A 21,095-nucleotide genomic window follows, 5' to 3' on the forward strand; every position below is an offset into this window, starting at 1 on the left:
AACTTCCCTGCAGCAGCTATCCCCAGGAATTAATTGCTCATCAACACTATCTTATGAAGTTTGGGTCCTGGTTTCCCCAGTTGTAAATAGACTTCCTTTTTCAGAGAGGTTAGGTGGCTTGTTTGTGATTGCACAGCAAATCATTTGCAGCTTTGGGAACAGGAGTAATGTCATTTCATTTTCTTGTGTAAAGTGCCACACCTTTCCCTGCCCAGGCAATATTGCCCATTGTGCAAGTTGCATGGATTAGGACTTGCTTTTTCTTTTAGTGACCTGTAACTAACAATATTAAACAGACTCTTTGCTCCCTCTTTCCTTTTTCAGGTGCTGTGCAAGCTGATAAATAGTTTACATCCAACAGGACAAGAGCCAATCCCAAAGATCTCAGAGTCAAAAATGGCATTCAAGCAGATGGAGCAAATCTCTCAATTTTTAAAGGCTGCTGAAATCTATGGAGTCAGGACCACAGATATTTTTCAGACTGTGGATCTATGGGAAGGTAAACAAATGAAGTGTTTGTGGGCAAACAACTGATGTGTGTATTAACAAAAGAAATTTCCTTCCTCTCTCCCCTTCTTTCCTTCCTTCTTCCTTCTCTTTCTCCCTTCCTTTTCTTCCTTCCTTCCTTCCTTCCTTTACCCTTCCTTCTCTCTTTTCTTCTCTCTCATCTTTTTCTTTCCATTCTTCCATTTTTAACTCTCTTGTCTTTGTCTCTGTGTGTTGTGTCTGTCTCTTTCTCGCCTTTTCTCACTTGATTCTTTTCTCTACCCAGAGACATCTTCTAGTGCCATTATCCCAATTGCCTGTCAGTTTTCTGTTATCATAATGCTCTGTCAATGGTATGTTGGATCCCTTTTGTGGTAGAGGTCTCACATTGAGGATATCCTGGAACATTTTCAATTTGACAAGTAACCAAAAGGCATCGTTTGGAAGAAAAAATATTCACTAAATGTATTTTATTTCACTTGCCTCACCCACAACATACTTTCCCCAAACAAATATCAGCTAATAGAAAAGTGGTGTGGGGAAGAGCATACACTTTCCATTATTAATGCAAAAATGATTTTTTTTTTAGTTTTTGTCACAAAATCTGGGAAGTGGATGATAACCCTAACTTGTAGTTAATAGTTACTTAGGATTCACTACATCCTCCACATACGTATCTGGTTTTGTTGCCTATGCTTCCTATAAAGCCTGCTTGAATCACTAAGAGATAGACAATGGCTACCAAATCAACTGTTCTTTCATCTGTTTATTGTTATTGGCCGTCTCAAAAGGCCCATTGGAGCAAATCAATGATGCAGTGATCCGAATGGGTTGTTATCACATGGGGCTAACTGGTGAGAACAGTGTTTTCTCTCTATTAGACATAATAGTATTTTACATGGCAAAAAGAGCCAGCCTTCCAGCTAATGTCACCTTAGATTGAACTGGTACTAGTACCTTCCTGCTAAGAAACCTAACTTATGAAAAATGATTTGTACCATTATTCTTGACAATACCTCTATGAAAAAGAGACAGAGGAGGCATTGTTACCTTCCTGAAAAAGAAATGAGCAGCTGAGATTCACAGTATGGCACAATCATCATAGAACTGAGAGATTCATGGGATGATAGCTTTGACAGCCGGAAGGGACGTCAGAGACCATCAAGTCCTATCTCCTTTTTTTTGCCAATGAGGAAAATGAGGCCCAGAGACATTAAGTGGCTTGCCCAAGGTCACACAGGAAAGAAGTGAAAATATCAGGATTTGAATCAGCTCCCCTAATCTCAAAGTGAGTACTTCTGCTGTGCCACCGTGGCAAAGAAGGGATCTTTGAGGCTATTAAGGGCACCCAATATCTAAGCCCTTATTACCCAAACCTTTTAAAGCACAGATGATAGGATGATAGATGAGGAGCTAGAGGGAACTTAAAGACCAACTGCTCTAATCCCCTAATTTTATGATAAGAAAACTGAGGGCCAGGGAAGTTAAGTGACTTGTCCAAGATGACATAGGTAGTAGGCATCAGAAGTGAGATTTGAACTCATGTCCTTTGATTTCAGAGGCAGTGCTCATTCTAGCCTTCATACAAATCCTCTGGACTATGATATATTTTAACACAAAGTCACCATGCAAAGTCAGGTCCTAGATTTAGGTTATGGGCTTCCATTAATTAAATATAATGATAATGATGATACCAAGTAGTCATTATGTGTTCCATTCTTTGCAGATGCTCAGCTTTCTTTAGCTATTTAAAAACTGCTATTAATATTAACTACTTTAGGCAGAAAGCATGACTAAGTTTGGATACTGCCCAGGACAGAGTAAGCCAGCACAGAGGCCTTGGTTTTTTTTCACTGGAAACTGACACAAATTAAGGTACAGAGAATACAGAAGAGGGCACTTGGAGGGAGGACGGATGGTGGCAGGTGGTCTGTAAAGACTATGTTTGCATGTTATTTTCTATAGCTTTCTTTTTTTTTTGTCTAGGCTTGGGGTTAAGTGACTTGCCCAGGGTCACACAGCTAGTAAGTGTCAAGTGTTTGGTCTGAGGCTGGATTCGAACTCAGGTCCTTCTGACTTCAGGACCGGTGCTCTATCCACTGCGCTGCCTACCGCCCGAAATATAGCTTTTTTAAGCACCTGAAAAAGGAATTAAATTAATTAAATTAAATGCCTTACAAATCTTTGTCGATGGCTATTATCAATCCCTTTTGATGACATCATCGAAAAAAAATGTGTGATCAGAAAAGGATGTGGGCCAGTCATATTCTATCAGAGAGGGAAAAGGGATAACTTGGGGCTATATGTGACACCTGAGAAATACAGAATGATCCAAAAGTCTTGCAGTTTAAAGCTTTGATAACTTGAGAAGACCAAGAGGAAGGCTTCTAGCACATTGGATAGCACCCCTTTGAAAGATCTACTGGGAAAATGGATTAGAATTACACAGAGTAAAAGACCATCAAGCAACTGTGATCTGCAATGATAGAGGGAATAGTCATATTAATGAGATCAGAGATTTATTGAAGTCCTTTTTTTAAAAAAAAAACACCTTAGCAACCAGGCGGTGCAGTAGATAGAGGGCCAGGCCTGGAATCAGGAAGACCTGAGTTCAAATCTGGTCTCAGACACTTACTAGTTCCATGACCCTGGGCAAGTCACTTAATCTTGCTTGCCTCAATTTTTTCATCTGTAAAATGAATTGAAGAAGGAAATGGCAAACCACTGCAATATCTCTGCCAAAAAAACTCAAAATGGGGTCACAAAGAGTTGGACATGACTGACAGCAAGAGCTAGAGCTAGAAGGGACCTTAGAAGCCATTTATTTCATTTTCATTTCATAGACGAGGACACTGAGACCTAGAGAATCAAGTTCTCAATCCAGGTTCTCTGTCTCCAAATCTCCCAGGATTTCCATTGCATCATACTGCTTCCTTGATTGATTTTACTATTGTTCCTGCCCTTTTAATGGGTAGAACCAACAAAGGTAGACTCGTTCTCTACTACTGCTCTTGCTATACGTTTTGAAGTCTTTCTTAAGGTAGGTGAGGCTAATGGGACCTAGAACTCAGACTAGCAAATAAGATAGTAGCAAGAAAGGGAACATTAAACAAAAGAGAGAAAAAATGGAGCCAGAGAGATCCAGAATATAGAATTGCAGAGCCCCAGAATCTCAGAGGTGGAAATGGCCTCAGACACCATCTTGTTCATCCTGTACCTGAACAGGAATCCTCTTGACAGCCTGTTTGTAGTCTCCCAGCCTGTTTGAAGACCACCAGTGAGGGAATTCACTACTTCCTAGGAAGCCTGTTCCATTTTATTAGCTCTAATCATTAGGAGATATTCCCTTATGCTAAGCCTAAATCTTCCTATAACTTCCATTCATCATTCCTAATTTCATTTCCTGAACAAATCTAATTCCTCTTTCATGTAACAGCCTTTTAAATCCTTGAAGACAGCTGTTATACTACACCTAGGCATCTCTGCTCCAGACTAACCTTCCCCAATTCCTTCTACTGATTATTACAAGGCGTAGTTTCCATTGTCTTCACCATCCTGATCACGCTTCTCTAGAAGGACTCCAGCTTGTCAACATTGCTGCCTTTGTCTTTAGGTGTCCATCTCTTTTAAAATGTATTCTCAGTAATAGGAGAGGTGAAGAGAGGGTGGAAAGATACTAGTGGGAGGTAAGAAGTAAAAGCCTGCTTCAAGGGCTATGCCTGAAGAAGTTCTCTCAGTTAATGAGTTGAAATGGAGAAGAGGAGGCAAAATCAGCGTCAGAATGTGTGTCTGATTATGGTGGAGGGTATAAGGGTGCAACCGAGGTCCAAATGAATGATTGCCATAGACATCCGCCATGGGACTGAATTACATGAGAAATGGACAAGAGGCTGCCATGGGGCCACTGAGGGATAGTGGAAGGGCCACTGACTCTGGAGGGAGAGGAAGCAAATTCAAAATCTGGTTGTACCACTTATTAGTTCTGTGACTTAGGGCAATTGATTTAATCTCTGGGGGGCTCAGTTTTCCCCTCTATAAAATGGAGATGAACCAGTTTCCTCATCTAAAAGTAGGCATGAAAATAATGTCTGTATTCCCTGCTTCATAGTATTGTGGAGAACAAAGAAGATGACAGATTGAAAGATAGCATGGTACCTTGGAGAAAGCACTGAGTTTAGAATCAGATTTAGCCTTGAATCCTGGCTTTTCTACTTTATTCCCTGTGTTTTCTTGGGCAAGTTATTTCACCTCTCTGGGCCCCAATTTTCTCATCTGTAAATGAAAAGGTTGGACTGGATGATCTTTCTATTCCTCAGATAGATCTTTTTGGTTGATTAGTTGTATCCAACTTTTCATGACCCCATTTGGGGTTTTCTTCGCAAAGATACAGGAGTGGTTTGCCATTTCCTTCTCCAACTCATTTTATAGAGGAATAAACTAAGGAAAACAGGGTTAAGTGACTTATCCAGGGTCACACAGCTAGTATAAGTGTCTGAGGCTGGATTTGAACTCATGTCTTCCTGATTCCATGGCCAACACTCTATCCACTGCACCAAAATCTGTGTTCCTATGTAAAATGCTTTTGCAAAGTGTATTTAAATGTCATCAGTTGTTAGTATTTGAACTATGGCTTCTTAATCCTGGGTAAAGATGATGGAAATCAGAAGGCTTATGGATGTCACCCCCTGGAGCTCAAGCCAGGGCTGTTGATTATGCCATTGGCAGGAAGAAGGGAGGGCTCTGGGGAGAGGAGAGGGCAATCTGGAGGGTGAAGAGCAGAGGAGACAGGATGGAGCCTCAGGTGAAATGCCCAGAGAGCAGTGAGTAAAGGGAGAGAGATGACTCAGAGCTGGCACAGCCATGACTGATGAAGCCCAGGAAGCAGGAGCAGGAGCCGGGCCAGGCATCATGAGGAGGCATCTGTTTAGAGGAACAGCTGAACAGGTGGAGGAGAATCACTGAGGCGTAAAAGCTCTCAGCTTAGAGAGAGGATGTCAGGACAGGATTACAAGGGGGTGTGTGTGTGTGTGTGTGTGTGTGTGTGTGTGTGTGTGTACGCATACAATGATAACACCAGCTATAGGCTAGCCCTATTGCCCAGCATTGCAGATCATTTAAATCCCCAGATGCATGCATGGCTAGGTACCTCCCTCTTCCATCCCTTCTATCCCTTTTCTCCTCTCCTTCCTCCTCTGCAGAGCCTCCAGGTCAGATACATTCCAAACTAATAGCTTGCCTTGGTCATCCTGACCTGCCCCATACCATTGTAATGAAAAGAACTTGGATGACCTCAAAGGTCATCCAATCCAACCTTCTCATTTTACATTTGATGAAACTGAGGCATAGAGAAATTAAGTGACTTGCCCAGGGCCATACAGATAGAAAGAATCAGAGATGGGATTTGAACCCAAGTCCTTGAGACAGCTAGGTGGTACAGTAGACAGAGTACCAAGCCTGGAGTCAATAAGATCTAAGATCAAATCTGGCCTCAGATTCTTACAAGCTGTGTGACCCTGGGCAAGTCATTTATCTATTTGCCTCACTTTCTCATCTGTAACATGGGGGAGTAGGAAATAGCAAACTATTCTGGTATCTTTGCCAAGAAAACCCCATGGACAAGACCATGGAGTCACAAAAAGTTGGCCGTGACTGAATGACGGAGCAACAACCACCTCTGACCCCAAGTCCCCCCTCTTTCCTCTGTGTCCATCCTCAGGACACTTCATCCTCACTTACATTTGTCTTTGCTGTCTGCTTCTCTTCACCTCCCTCTGGTGCGGGGCCCACAGCAAACCTGCAGGCATCCAATGGCCCCAGGTGATGCTCTTGTGCCATGCGTTCACAGAAACTCAGGAGGAAAGACCAGCCAAATGCATCCTTATCTCGAGTTTTCAATTATTCAAGCAGGTTGGGACTCTAGAAGCATTCAGAATTTGATAACTTGAAATCCCCTTTTGGCAGAGAAGCTGGAAAAGCATAGTCTTAAGACCACTGGCCTTGGAGTCAGAATAGTGGTAATGATAATGATAGCATTTTATAGTGCCTACTATGTGCCAGGCATTGTGCTAAGTGCTTTACAAATATTATCTGATCTAATCCTTACAATGACCCTAGGATGTAGGTGCTGTTATTATCCCCTTTTTACAGATGAAGAAACTGAGGCAATAGAAGATGTAGGTTTTAGTTTTGGCTATAACACTTGCTAGATGTGTGACTTTAACTCATTCTAGATCTCAGTTTCTGGACTTATAAAATGGAGATAAAATGTGCCTGATTTCATAGGCTTATTGTAAGGAAAATGCTTTGTAAAGTTTAAAGTGTTATATAATTTATGAGATTATATTATTGTAGCATTATCATTTCTATTATATTTTCAATGAACTCTAAAGCAATCAGAAAGGACCCACTGCTTCTAAAAAATGTCCCAGTGTTCTCTGAATAGTGCAAACTGCAGCATAAGATATCAATTTGTAGAATTTAGATCAATGGGAATTAAGCATTCAAGATAACTAGGCTTCTTTTTAGTGTTGGGCCAGGAACAATGTAAACAGATGATGGATCATGCTAGCCACACTATTGTTTCAAAAATATTTTTATTGCTAGTTTTTGTTTTTTATCACCTTAATTTCCAAATAGATCTCTTCCTCTTCTTTACCCAGCAAGCCATCCCTTGTAACAAAAAAATACAAAAGAAAAATAGAAGGGGAAAAAAAACCCAAAGCAGTTCTAGAAAACTTAGCAATATATCTGATGGTATATCCAATCATTCACATCCATAAACACTCTCCCCCCAGGGGAGAGGGGATGTATTTTCTCTCTTTTTTTTCTTTTGGGTCAATTTGATCATTACAGTTGCACTGCATTTAGGATTTTTATCGTTTTCTCTGTTTACTTAGTTCTAAGCATTGTATATATTGTTTTTCTGGTTCTGCTTACTTTACTGTCTGTCCATACAATTATTCCTATGCTCCTCTATGTCTTCATATTCATCTTCTCTTATAAGGTGGTAGTACTTCATTAGATTCCTGCGCCACAATTTGTATTTTGCAGGAATATTGTTAAATCTCTTCCTTGTGGCAATAGCAGGAGCATGGTAAGTGAACTGGCTGGTTGTTTGTTCCAAGTTCTGACATGGAAAAGTAAGACCATAGATTTAGACTCTCACCTCTTAGATAGTTAAGGGTAGATTATACGGGCATTTTCTTTGAACAACAGTTTCCTGAATCATGGGAATGTAGATTTGGAGCTAGAAAGGGTCTCAGAGGTCATCTAGCACAACACCTTATTTTGTAGATGAGAAAACATCTATAAAAAAGTCACACAAGATGCTAAGTGAAGGGCTGGATTTGAATCCAGGTCATCTAAATTCAAATCTGTTGCTCTTGTCATGGAATAATATTACTTGTCTTTTGGGGAGGGTACAGTACTAACCCAGTCCTTGCTGACTCTCTGGATCTTGAAGAGCAAATCACTTGTTTGACCAAGGTGCATGCTATGTGGTGGGTTTAATATTCCTTGTCATCATCATCATCATTAGGTATACCAAGGAAGAGATCCCTATCAACTGTGCTTAGATCAGAGAGAGTTGAGTGGTACAAAATCATAGAAGGAAGCAATATGTAAGCAATTTATCTTATCCTTTTTTGCAGCTAATGGAAGGAGAAAGAGGGAGAATAAAAACTGAGAAAGCTTCTCAAATTGCATCTATTAACAAATAACTTATCTTAAGTAAAATCCCATGAAAGTTAATGTCTAATTGTCTTGCTGGCTTTCACTCTTCTTTGGAGCAGGCCTTAGACTGCGCCTGTTCCCTCATCTAAATGAGTATATCCTTTCCAATAGGCTCTGTGGTTTAGCAGATAGAGAACTGACCTTCAAGGGGGGAAGACCTGAGTTCAGGTCTGTGACACATACTGGATGTGTGACTCTGGGCAAGTCACTTAACCTCTCATTGACCCAGATAATCCTCTAAGACTGTAAGCTTCAAAGAAGATACAGACTTGTGTTGCTGGAGGGAGTCACCCCATGTAAAACTAATAAAATCATAGGTCCCCATAGCTATATATTAGGTTCTGGGGACTGAAAGTTCAAAAATGACAGGCCTTGTCTTTAATATTTTACATTCTTATTAGGAATGGAGGGCATGTTGCATGTAAAATTAAAATATCATTAAATATGTAGGAACAAAGTGGCCTGACGAATGTTGTAGTGTAACATCCTTTTAACCAGGGATAATGAAGGAAGGATTCATGCAGGAGGCAGCATTTGCTCTGGGTTTTGGAAGAAAAGGAGGATTTCAGCAGGAAGAGATGGAGAGAATTTTATTTCAGGCAATGCAGAGAAGCTGGGACAAATGTATGGAGGTGGGAGAAGGCAGGACGAGATCAGCCAATGACTAGTAATCCAGTTTGACTGGATTTGTAAGGGGCGTTCAACGGAACACTCTGTTTTATCCTAGAGGCAATAGAAAATATCTGAGCAGGAGAGTAATGTAGTTACACTGGTGTCTCAGGAAGATTGTTTTTTATAGAGAATGGATTGGAAAAGGGAGAGATTGAAGAGGGTCCAAAAGGGACTTCATTTATAATAGCTGAGGTGAGAGGGGACAAGGGCTAAATTAGAGTGGCAACCATATGAGGGGAAGAAGGGAATGAAGAAGAGGGATATCCAAGTAGATTGAAATAAGAATAGAAACATGGGTTGAAATCAGATTTTGACAGGTGGGGAAGTCAAATGCCAGACTAATGGGTCTATATTTTATTCTGAGGAGATTCCCCTCCCCCACCCCATCTATTATGTCCTGCCATACCATAACTAATAGGGTGAGAGGGCAGCTCACTCTTTTTTGTCCCTGTGTCTCCTCTCCTCCTTTCCCTATTATCTCTCTTCTTCCCTTGACAAATTGCTGTAACCATATCCTTATCCCATTGTGAGCTGGTGGGGGGGGAATGGTCCCCTAGACACTCTGTAGTCTGTTTCTAGCACCCTGATACTTGTAGCATCTGGTACTCTTTCCAGTTGGACAGCTGTTGCTGGTGCTTCCCCAAGGCAGTGATGGCAGTGGCACTGGCTCTGTTTATAGAGGGAAAACTATTCCCTCTTCCTGTTTAGACAAAAGCTGTAGTAGAGGCAGGGGGCCATCTTCATGGTTCCCATGGAGTCAGTCCTGACTTTTGTTTCTAAGAGTTAGTATAAATGTGGAATATAAGCTGACTGAGACTAAGCTCATGTCCTACGTTCTGCAGGATGTCTTTCTTGGTCCCTAGCTGCTAAGACCTGCCCCTTTTAGCTCACCTTCCATCTACTCTCTGTCTTTCTTCCTTGTACTTAATTGTTTATATGTCTCCCCCGTTGGAATGTGAGTACCCCAAGGGCAGGCATTGTCTTTTGCCCTTTGTCATATCCCCCCTACATGGAGCATAGTGACTGACATACAGTGTATGCTTAATAAATAAATGCTTATTGATTGGCTATATTGGTGAAAATTCTGGTAAAGGTTAAAGAAGAATTTATTTGGATGTATAACATGGTTGACAGTCACCAGGATGGGCTAATTATATATGATAACCCTGTGAACTAGATTAGTAGGTTGTTGTTGTTCAGTTGTTTTCAGTCATGTCTCACTCTTTGTGACCCCATTAGGGATTTTCTTGGCAAAGATACTGGAGTGGTTTGCCATTACTTTCTCCTAATCATATTAAAGATGAAGAAACTGAGGCAAACAGGATTAAGTGACCTGCCCAGGGTTACACAGTTAATAAGTATGCTTGAGAAAGAATTAGAATTTAGTTCTTCCTGATTCTAGGTCTGGTATTCTGTATACTATGCCAGGCTTTTGTTAGCTACTAATCCTCTAGGGACTGTCCCTGGATATGATAGGGCTCTCCATTTCCAAGAGGGTTCCCCAATGCCAAAGCTTTCCTGGACTTAAGAGGAGAGGCTTTGGGACATGTCTGACATCCCTGTCCCCTTCCCCAAACCTGATCCAAATCCCTGAAGTAGTCCTGGAGTCCCTGCTTATGAAGGGTAGAACAGGGATTTCCAAGCCAGGGTGCTCAAGTCCCTAGAAGCTACAAGAAGAGTATGAAGAATATTTGGTTAATAACTAATCTTATTGAAAGTAATCAATTGATTACATTTCTTATATGCATATGCATGGTAAACTGTAGAATGTATTTTCCTTAATACTGAATAGGAAGTCCAAAAAATTTTACTAAAAAGTCACGAGTTAAAAGGACTGAAAAAGTTTGAGAATCCTTGGAATAGAGAGGATGGAAAGTGCAGTGGTGTTGGGAAGTGGATGGAGAGTCCTATGCCTTGACAGTTTTGGGGAAATAAGAGTGATGAGCTGAAGCAATTCTTTGGCATGGGGAGAGGAAGAAACTAAATGGGCAGACTTCATCTGTAATTCACAAAAGAGTTTCAAATGTGGCTTTTAAGTATATGCAAGGATGGCTCTGTCTCTCCCTCATTTTGTCATTTCTACCCTCACTAGATATATGAAAATATGGCTTATGTTGGAGTTTGAGTGGCAGAGAAACACGCTTCCACGTTTATCCTCCGGCTGCTGGGGGAGGAAGTGGGCATTGCCACATGGTCCCTTCCTGGGCAGCAGGAGCAGCACTTAACTTCAGTGACAGCTGAGCTGTGTTCCCATGGAGGAGGAAACCTTTCAGTTTGTGAAGTATTTTAGGGTTCTGCCTGGGAGACATTTCCCGAGTTACATTAGCCATTGCAATTAGCTCAGTCGTTTTAAACCTTCTGACCAACAGCAAGACTGAGGAAGGCTTTCTGCCCTGTGCATCTGTAACAATAGCTCACTTTTATATAGCACTGTTATGATTTAATACTTTGCTCTCAATACCCTTCCTCCCTTGAGATGAGTAGTCCAAGTGTTCATTATCATTTTTACCAGTGGAGAAGGATCAATGTGTTGCTGTGGGAAAAATGCTAAGAATGCCATCAGGAAGACTTTGGTTTCAAATTCAGACCGACATTTTCTGGCTATGTGACCCAGCTCAAATCATCTAATTTATTTGTGCCTCTGGCAACTCCCTTGTACTTACAGACTAAAATCAGAGACAGGTTTAGAGCTACACAATGAAGAAATCAGAAATCTTTCCTTTCATTTGTGGATGGAGAAACTGAAACTCGTGAAGTCTAAGTGACTTACACAGGTCAACCCTGCTAAAAAAAAAAGTGGAAATCAGGATTCAAACATGGCTTTCTTCTGACACCAAGTTCATAATCCTTTTTTTTCCCCTTAAAAAGTTTTATTTATATTTTGGGAGTTATTTTTGCAACCTTGTCATTTCCTAATAACCCCTCTTTCTGTAACAAAGAGAAACAAAAAGGAACCTGTATCCACCATGTCTGACAAGAGTATAAAACATTCTGCATCTGTAATCCATCATGTCTTGACAGAGAAGAGGGAAATACAGATCATCAGCTGTCTTCTGGGATCAAGCTTTGTCATTGCATGAATCTAATTTCTGGTGGTTTTTGGTATTGTTTTCCTTTATATTATTGAATCTTTTGCATTTATTGATTTCTTGGTTATGTTTTTGTGGCGGGTTTTCCCCTCAGAATCACTTGAAACAATGGCAGCCAACTCTTCCCAAGTTTCTTTAAGCTACTCATATTGATTGTTTTGAGTGACACAACAAAAATCCCATTACATTCCAGTATTATGATTTATTCAACCATTTCCCATTCAGTGGACATCTATTTTGTTTTTCAGTTTTTTGTTAGCACAAAAAATTGCTGCTATGAATATTTTTGTCTGTATGGGATTGTTTTCTCTTTCTTTGACTTCTTTGTTGTACATGCTTAGTATTTGAGATGAAGGGCAAGTGCATTTTAGTCTCTCTTTTCATATATTCCAAATACTTTTCCAGGATGGTTGGATCAATTCATAGGTTCAACGTGTCTAATTTCTTAGAACCTCTCCAACACTTATTATTTCTTTTTTTTAAATCATCTTTGACAATTTGATTTGAAGAGCTGGTATGTGGAGGAGCAATTGGACTTGGTCTTCTGACTCCAGAGGGCCAGAACCAAGAACAATAGATAGAATTTTCAAAAAGATGAATTTAGGTTCAATATGAGGAAAAATTCCTAATAAGTGAAGATGTCCCAAAGTGGAATGGACTGCTTCAAAAAATGGTGTGTTCTTCCCCCTTGGTGATCTTCGGTCACTTGCCAGATATGTTGTGGGTGGGATTCCTTTTCATGTTATCAGTTGGACTAAACAGCCACTAAGGTCCCTTCCAACTCCCAAATTCTGTGATTGGCATGAGGTGAAACCTCACCATTCTTGTAATTTGCATTTCTCTTACTATTGGTGATCAGGAGCATTTTTTCATAAGATTATTGATAGTTTACATTTTTTTCTTTTGAAAACTGTTGGTTCAATGTTTATTAATCTATTGAGGAATGACTCTTGGTCTTACGCATTTGTGCTTATACCCTATATCACTTGGCTGTCAGACTTTTGTCAGAGCTAGAACTATTCCCCTCCCACTAGATTTTTATTGTTGTTGTCTCTAGTCTAGCATGCTTTCCAGTCCATTATCCTGCTATTCTTCTTCCCCTTCAATTCCTCCTATGATTTGGATAGTCTTCCAGGGAAGTAGAACTATATTCTGGGTACATCCTCTGTTGTTTTTCTGCTTTGTAGGATTTCCTCAAAAAAGTCAGTGAAGCAAGTTCCAAAACGTTAAACAGCCTGGGAAGAACCCTCCATTTTGAGATATTTCACCCCTTTCTCTCTCCTGCTCTTCTCCACTGGGTCTTTTTATATATGCTGGACCACACCTTTAGGGATGATTCCAGGGTTATTTCAGAGAGGCAGTGTGGTATGGTGGATAGAGAGACATCCTTGAAGCCAGGAGGACCTTGGTTCAAGTATGGCCTTTGACATCTACATGCTGTGTGATCTGGGCCAAATCACTTCATCTCTCAGTATTGTGGACTAGCAGTAATCAAACTTTTTGGTCTCAGGACCCTTTACACTTTTAAAAATTATTGAGGATTCACCCCAATAGCTTTTGTTTACGTAGGTTATATCTATTAGCATTTACTGTATTAAAAATTAAAATGTCAGTGTTATGAAAATATGTTTGACTCCAAAGACACCCTGAAAAAGTCCTGGGGAAGGGCAGCTAGGTGGTGCAGTGGATAGAGCACCGGCCCAGAAGTCAGGAGGACCTGAGTTCAAATCCAGTCTCAGACCAAACACTTGACACTAGCTGTGTGACCCTGGGCAAGTCACTTAACCCCAATTGCCTTAAAAATAAAAGTCTTGGGGAACCTCAGGGTGGGAAGACTATACTTTGAGAACTGCTGCTCTAGACAACTCTCCAAGACTTTAACTTGCAGAGGAGGTGCCAACCTGTATTGGTGGAGGGAGTTTTCTCCCTCTGGGAGTTCTCTATACCATTTTAGACTAATGGTTTTTATTTGAAAGGATTGGTACCCAGTATGAAAGGTGAAAATTGAATGCAACAGGAGACTTTTAAATCTTCCTTTAATTTCATCTATATTTGCTTTCTTCTTCTTCTCTTTCTTTTTCTCCATTATTTTCATTACCTTGACTATACAGACACATTGCAGAAGGTATGTCAGAAGTGAAAAGATAATAATGAGAAGACAAAGTTAGGTGGGTGCAGTGGATAAGAGCCAGAAAGATTTGTGTTAAAACCCTATTTCCAAGAGTTAACAGATGGGTGACCCTAGGCAAGTTCCTTCACCTCTGAAACTCAATTTCCTCATGTGTAAATGAGAAATTTGGATATGATGGCATCCAAAGTCCTTCCCAGCTCTAAACCTATGATCTTATATATTCCTTGTTAAAATATATTTAAAATGATAAAGCCAAGGATAGCCTTGTCAGGGATAGTTACCTTCCATTCAAGCAAGAGATGAAGGCCAGTTCCCCTCCTCGGCTATGATGAGCTGGGCAACTTTTTTGAAAACTAAAATATATAGTCAGGCTGAATCAGTTGCCTTGGTGATGGGAAAGTCTAGTTCAATTAAAATATAACTAATTTGGTCTTGCTTTAAGTGCAGACAAATCAGTAATTAAAATTGCCTCCTCATCTTTCATTAAAGCCTGCTCAGATCTTCTTGATTCTGTCTTTGTCCCAGGTGTCAAATCCTCATGTGATAAGTCTTTGCCTTTAGCAGTCTCAATCTTTCTTCTTTTAATACTGTTTGTCCCTATACCAACAAATATCCCAAAATTCAGTCAGGTTTATTATCTTTGGGCATTCTTTTAGGAAATTTCTGTCTCTATGTTCCTCCTATATTTCCATACAAATATAGGAAGTATCTGTGATTTTGGTAGTGTGAGGAACTCACAGTATGAAAACTTTCTCCACCAATGAAGAAAGCATCCAGTTTATGACTTAGACAAGTCTGGGGCCATATTATTTAATCTCTTTGAGACTCAGTTTCCTCCTCTGGAGAGAATCAATGACCTACCTCTAAATACCCTGTTAGCTCTCATCCAGTTATCCAAGGGTGGTCCCTAAGGCACATATAGTGTAAGTGACTTGTCCAAGGTCACATAGATAGTAAATATCAAAAGCTAATTTGAACTGAGGTCTTCTTGACTCCAAGCCTAGCACTCTATTTACTATTCCTTGTTGCCTTGTTATCCCTTGGATTTTCCTTTCTTTCCATTACTGCCCACACAGTCCTTTCTCTGCCACCACAGCACTTTCTCAAGTTTCAATATCTCTTCAGATATCCCTTTTAATTTTTGAAGGCAACAAGAAGATGTTAATGTTACTGGGCCTCAGGATCCACTATTTGGGATAGAAGACTACCTGTCTCTCCTTAAATAAATGAGAATTTTGAACTGGACTTCCTATATGTTATCTTGTTTATTTTACCACATTTCAAACTCCAAATTCTATTTTCCCTTTCTGTCTGCTTTTTCGCTGTAATTCTGTATTCCCCCATGACTGAGTCACAGTAGCCAGATTTGGAAACTCTGGATATAAAGAGGGTATTTTAATACCTGCTTTTAAACTTTCAACACTGGGGCCAGCAGACTCAGGCCTTTCCTTTTAACCTTTGTCCTCCTCATCTTTCCACTACAACCTTCATCCCTCTTTTGTGCTGCTCACTTTGCTGTAAACATCACATGAGCTTCACCATAGACCTCCTCCGACAGTGGGCCCATCTGTCACCAGGGAAGGCAAGAAGAAGGGGTAGGAAAGGGGAGCAGAACAGGCTATTCTCTCCAGCCACATCTTCTACCACTTAGAGGTCACTCAGCTTCTCAAATTACCTCCCTCCTCCACCCCCACCACACACACAAACATCTGTTATTTATTGTCTGTATTGTTCAGTTCTCTTGAAGCAACATGAACTAAAGGAGTCAATCCTTGGATCTCAATGAATTCTTTCTGTCTGGTCCAATCTGGCTTCGGAGTCAGATGAACAAAATTAAAAGCCTATTTAAGATAACAACTAAATGCTTTAAACATCTAGGAATTAACCTACCAACACACATAGGATTTATATAAACCCAAAAGTGTATTCACAGAATAACAAATAAATCCTCAGTTTCATGTACATAGATGGATAGACCTTTTAAAGTTTAATCCGAGTTAGGCCAACCCCAGAAGCCTCCTGGGATTTCTCTATACAATGTGAGCTGAGCCGATCACTCCAGCTACATTTCTTCTCTCTGTTATCAGTCATTGGAGCAGTGCCCTTCTTTAAGGGAGGAGACAAACCTTGTTGTAGTAGAAAGAGTGCTGTACTTGGAATCAGGAGACTGGGTTTGAATCATGCCTCTGACACCTAATTGATGTCTCATTTTTGTTCAATCATTTCAGTCTCATCCTCTTCTTTGTGAACCCATTTGGGGTTTTCTTGGCAAAGATATTGGAGTGGTTTGCTGTTCCTTCTCCAGTTCATTTTACAGATGAGGAAATTGAGGTGAATAGGGTCGAGTGACTTGCCCAGGGTCACATAGCTAGTAAGTGTCTGAGGCCAGATTTGAAGTCAGGAAGATGAGTCTTCCTGACCCCAGGCCTGGCACTCTATCTACTGAGTCTCCCAGCTGCCCCTCATAGCTGTGTAACCATGAGCAAATCATTTCACCACCCTATGCCTTAATTACCACATCTGTAAAATGGTGACAATAAGCCTTGTGCTACCTACCACTCAGGGTGAGGAAAATGCTTTGTAAACCTTAAAACAGTTTTTAAAGATGAGTTATTAGTTAGTATTTTAGGTGTTCTTTCTAGAATTTTTTTTCAATTAATGAGCATTTATTTTTCCTCCCTGCCTCCTCCCCATCCTTCCTTTGGTAAAACAGAAAAGATAAGACAAATATGCATAATTAAGGAAAACAAATTCTCGCTTTGACCATATTCAAAAATATGTGTCTCATTCTGTCTATTCAGTTCATCACCTTTCTATCAGGAGAGGTAGCATTCTCACCACTCCTCTGGCATCATGGTTGGTCACTGCATTGATCAGAGTACTTCAGTCTTATCAAAGTTCATTTTTACAGTGTTGTTGTTGTAGTACTATAAACTGTTCTACTTCTGCTCACTTCATTTTGCATCAACTCATATAAGTCTTTCCAGGTTCCTTTGAAACCACGCCCTTCCTGTTCATTTCTTTTGGCACAATATACTCTATTCCATTCATATGTGATTATTTGTTCAACTATTCCCCTACTGAAAGTAGCTCACTTAATTTCTAGTGCCTTGCCACCATGATAAAAGCTGCTTGTCATATTTCCTCTCATTATTATTATTATTATTATTATTATTACTACATGAGTCTTATTATCATGTGAGTCTTTTTTCTTCGATCTCTTTGGGGTAAATTTAGACCTAATTGGCAGCTATTATTACTATTGTATTATCAGCCAGAGGCATTTATGCCTGCCACCAAATGGGTAGACTTTCCCCCACCTCAGACCAAGTCACTTAAATTCTCTGGGCCTCAATTTCCTCATCTCTAAATGAGGGTGTTGGCCTAGGTGATCTCTGAGGTCTGTTGTAGCTCTCAATCTATGGTCTATTGCAGGGGTGGGGAACCTGGAGCCTCAAGGCCATGTGGGACCCTCTAGGTCCTCCAGTGCAGCCCTTTGAATCCTAACTTCACAGATCAAATCCCTTTAATAAAAAGATTTGTTCTGTAAAACTTGGACTCAGTCAAAAGGCCGCACCCAAGGACCTAGAAGGCCAAATGTGGCCTCAAGGCCGCAGGTTCCCCACCCCTGATCTATTGTGTTAAAAACATGTCAAAGTGAGTGGAGGCCCTGTGTTCAGGGAAGGAACTGGGATGTGTTATCCCTGCCACCTGCTAATTATTTGGAATGTATTATCCACCAACAACTGTGAACTGATTAGAATCAGTGACTGTGAACTAATTAGAATGACCCAGTGACTGTGAACTGATTAGGATTTCTTACTCAGTTACTGGAATGTGCTATTTACTCAACCCAGGCAGTCCCGTCCAATTTGTGAAGCTTTTAACCTCAGAAACACTCTGTGTTGGAACTATCCCTGGGACTCGGGAGTCTGCCAGTCACCCAATGTTGCAACATCGGTGTTATCCTTGCCTCCTCTTTCTCTCTCACCTTCCATGTCCAGGCTATTGCCAAGGCCCGCAGATTTTACCTCTGCAATGTCTCTAGAATATTCCCCCTTCTCTCCTCCGACACTGTCTTCACTCTAGGCTCTCATCACCTCATTTGGACAGTGAGCCAGCTGATAGCTCTGCCTATCACAAGTCTCTCTGTACTCCTGTCCCTCCTCTACTCAGCTATTAAAATGATCTTCCTGTAGTGCCAATCTGACCATGTTCCCTTTCCTGCCCTGATCCTCCCCCGCAAAAAGAAAAAAAAAATGTAACGTCTTCCTGTCACCTCCAGGATCAACTATAAGATCTGCTGGCATTCAAAGTCCTTCATGACTTGGCTGCCCTCACACATTTCCAGTCTTCTTACACCTTATAAACCTCCTGTGCCTCCTCCCCTCCCCATTCTGTGATTAGGTGACCCTGGCCTCCTTGCTGTTCCTCAGACATGACTCCATCTTTCTACCTTTTTACTGATTATCCCCATAGATGGAATGCTCTCCCCCCTCATTTCTACTTATCACACCTACATGAAGCTTTTCCCAGTCCCTCTGAATTCTAGTGCCTTCCCTCTGTTATTTCCAATTTATCTTATAAATAGCTTGTTTGTAGAGAGTTTGTACGTTGTCTCTGCCATAAGATTGTGAGCTCCTCTAGAGCAAGGACTGTATTTTTACCTTTCTTTGTATTCTCCACAATTAGCACAGTGCCTGGCAAACAGTAAGCACTTAATAAATGTTTATTGATTAACTGAATTGTAGTGGATTATAGGGTATTTCAGTTTTCAGCCCTAATAGTTTAAAACTGTATTAAGACTTTTGAAATACTATATATATTTGACATTACCTTCCCTCAGACTATCTACCACGACCAGTTAAAGCTTTTTTCTTCTACAGACCCAATCAGAGTTCCAACCCCAAATCTTTGTTTCTTCCTGTGAAATGTATTTTAATCTGATCCTTTTGTTGATGAATTTCTAGGGAAGGACATGGCTGCTGTGCAGAGAACCTTGATGGCACTGGGCAGCTTAGCTGTGACAAAAGATGATGGCTGCTACAGAGGAGAACCATCATGGTTTCACAGGTAAAAAAACCAAAAATCCCAAACTCAGTATGCTCAAAGCCAGCAGTGGTGTTCAGAAGGAAGCGTGGGAGGCTGACAATCTTGGCTGTTATTTACCTAGTCCCAACAGCGTGCTTCCCTCTGTCTAACACACAAGGATCACAGAATTATAGAATTGCATAGTTGGAGGGCACTTTACCTTCATCTTGTCCAACATGACACCTAATGAAGGAATCAGATGCAAGCTGGCTATTTGGGAAGACATGTAGGATCATGGGATCATTGACTTGGAATTGAAAGAGATTTCATTCATTTTATAGATGTGGAAACAGGCCCTAAGTCATTTAGTAATTAAGAAGTGGAATTGAAATTTGAACCCAAGTCCTCTGATTCTAAGGTGCTACAGTGGACGGCGTACTTGGCCTGGAGTCAGGAAGACTGGCGCAGTCACTTACTAGCTATATGACCCAGGGCAAGTCACTTAACTCTGTTTGACTCAGTTTTCTCATCTGTGAAATGAACTAGAGAAGGAAATGGCAGACTGTTCCAGAATTTTTGCTGAGAAAATCCCAAATGGGGTCATGAAGAGTTGGATATGATGGAAAAATGACTAAACAACCTCAGATTCCAAATCCAGTGATCTTTCCCCCTACCTTTGTTTCCTGATAGAACTTCATGTTCTCCCCTCACATCTCTTGCATCCTCAGGTGTTATCCCAACCTTTTCCTGTCCTAAAGTTGGTAGGGATAATGTGGCACATATGGGCCATGGTTTGAATACCAAAATGTATTTTGATCATGACTCAAGTAGCATCTCTTTCTAGAATTTTTTTCAAATTTTCTATTTAATAAAATACATGGTCTCTATTGTTGTTCAGTTGTATCTAACCCTTCATGATCCCATTTGGGGTTGGCTTGGATATTGGAGTAGTTCATCATTTCCTTCTCCAGCTCATTTTACAGATGAGGAACTGAAGCAAACAGGCTGAAGTGACTTGCTCAGGGTCACACATCTAGTAAGTATCTGAGCTCAGATTTGAACCTAGGTCTTCCTGACTCCAGGCCTGATGCTCTATCCACTGTACCACCTAGCTGCCCATGGTCTCTGTTTCCTCATCTGTACAGCAAGTGGGTTAGATAAGATGCTCTGATCTACCCATCATCAACCTAGCCCAAGAGCCCCATATTTAAAGTTAGGACAAGCTTCAGGCTTCACTAAACTCAGGGCAAATCTTGAAAGGGATGAGATGGAGAGAGAGGATGGTAGTGACAGCCATCTGGGAGATCTACCAGGTAAATCTTTGGAGTCTGCCAATAGATTCTGATATACCTGCTGGGAAGTCGTGATTTAGCTTATCCAACAACATTATCTTGAGATGGTCAAAGTAATAAGAATAAGTTTCATATTACTATGGAAATTTGTCATAATGACATTTTACCTTCTTTCCTCTCTGTCCAGGAAAGCTCAGCAGAATCGGAGAGGGTTTTCTGAAGAGCAGCTTCGCCAAGGACAGAATGTAATAGGCCTACAGATGGGCAGCAACAAAGGAGCATCTCAGTCTGGAATGACTGGGTATGGGATGCCCAGGCAGATCATGTAAAACCCTTGGTTCCTCTTCCCCCATAGAGAAGGATGAAAGGTTCACAGCACGATCTCTGTTAAAAAAAAATGAAGATGTAGTTAGTCACCTTCCAACCTGTTCCTCTTCTTCCTCAAAACCTCTCACCCTTTTATTGGTTTTTGCAAATGCTGCGTTTCTGCTGAGAATCCATATTTCAAATTGCTGCCACCCGGTGTTCATTTCTGAACTATGCAAAGATATCCCTGCTTCTCCTGGGAGCACTCCCCTACCCCTACTTTCCTCTCCAGTATTTTATTTATTTGGTTGTCTATTTATTTGCCAGCAATCCTCCTATTGTTCTTAGATACTCACC

The 21,095-nt window shown here is 40.8% G+C and overlaps 1 protein-coding gene across 1 annotated transcript in view; it reads left to right on the plus strand.

The window, feature by feature from the left end:
- TAGLN3 (transgelin 3) overlaps positions 1–20,859 on the plus strand; it is a 32,175-nt gene extending 11,316 nt beyond the window's left edge. The window contains exons 3-5 of the mRNA XM_021007189.2: positions 325–499; positions 19,080–19,182; positions 20,620–20,859. Of these exons, the coding sequence (XP_020862848.1) occupies positions 325–499; positions 19,080–19,182; positions 20,620–20,761 (420 nt within the window). The 3' untranslated portion in view covers positions 20,762–20,859. The remainder of the gene's footprint in view (positions 1–324; positions 500–19,079; positions 19,183–20,619) is intronic.
- The last annotated feature ends 236 nt before the right edge of the window (positions 20,860–21,095 follow it).

Source organism: Phascolarctos cinereus, unplaced genomic scaffold (assembly GCF_003287225.1).
Source record: "Phascolarctos cinereus isolate Bilbo 61053 unplaced genomic scaffold, phaCin_HiC Scaffold_726;HRSCAF=1367, whole genome shotgun sequence".
NCBI lineage: Eukaryota > Metazoa > Chordata > Mammalia > Diprotodontia > Phascolarctidae > Phascolarctos > Phascolarctos cinereus.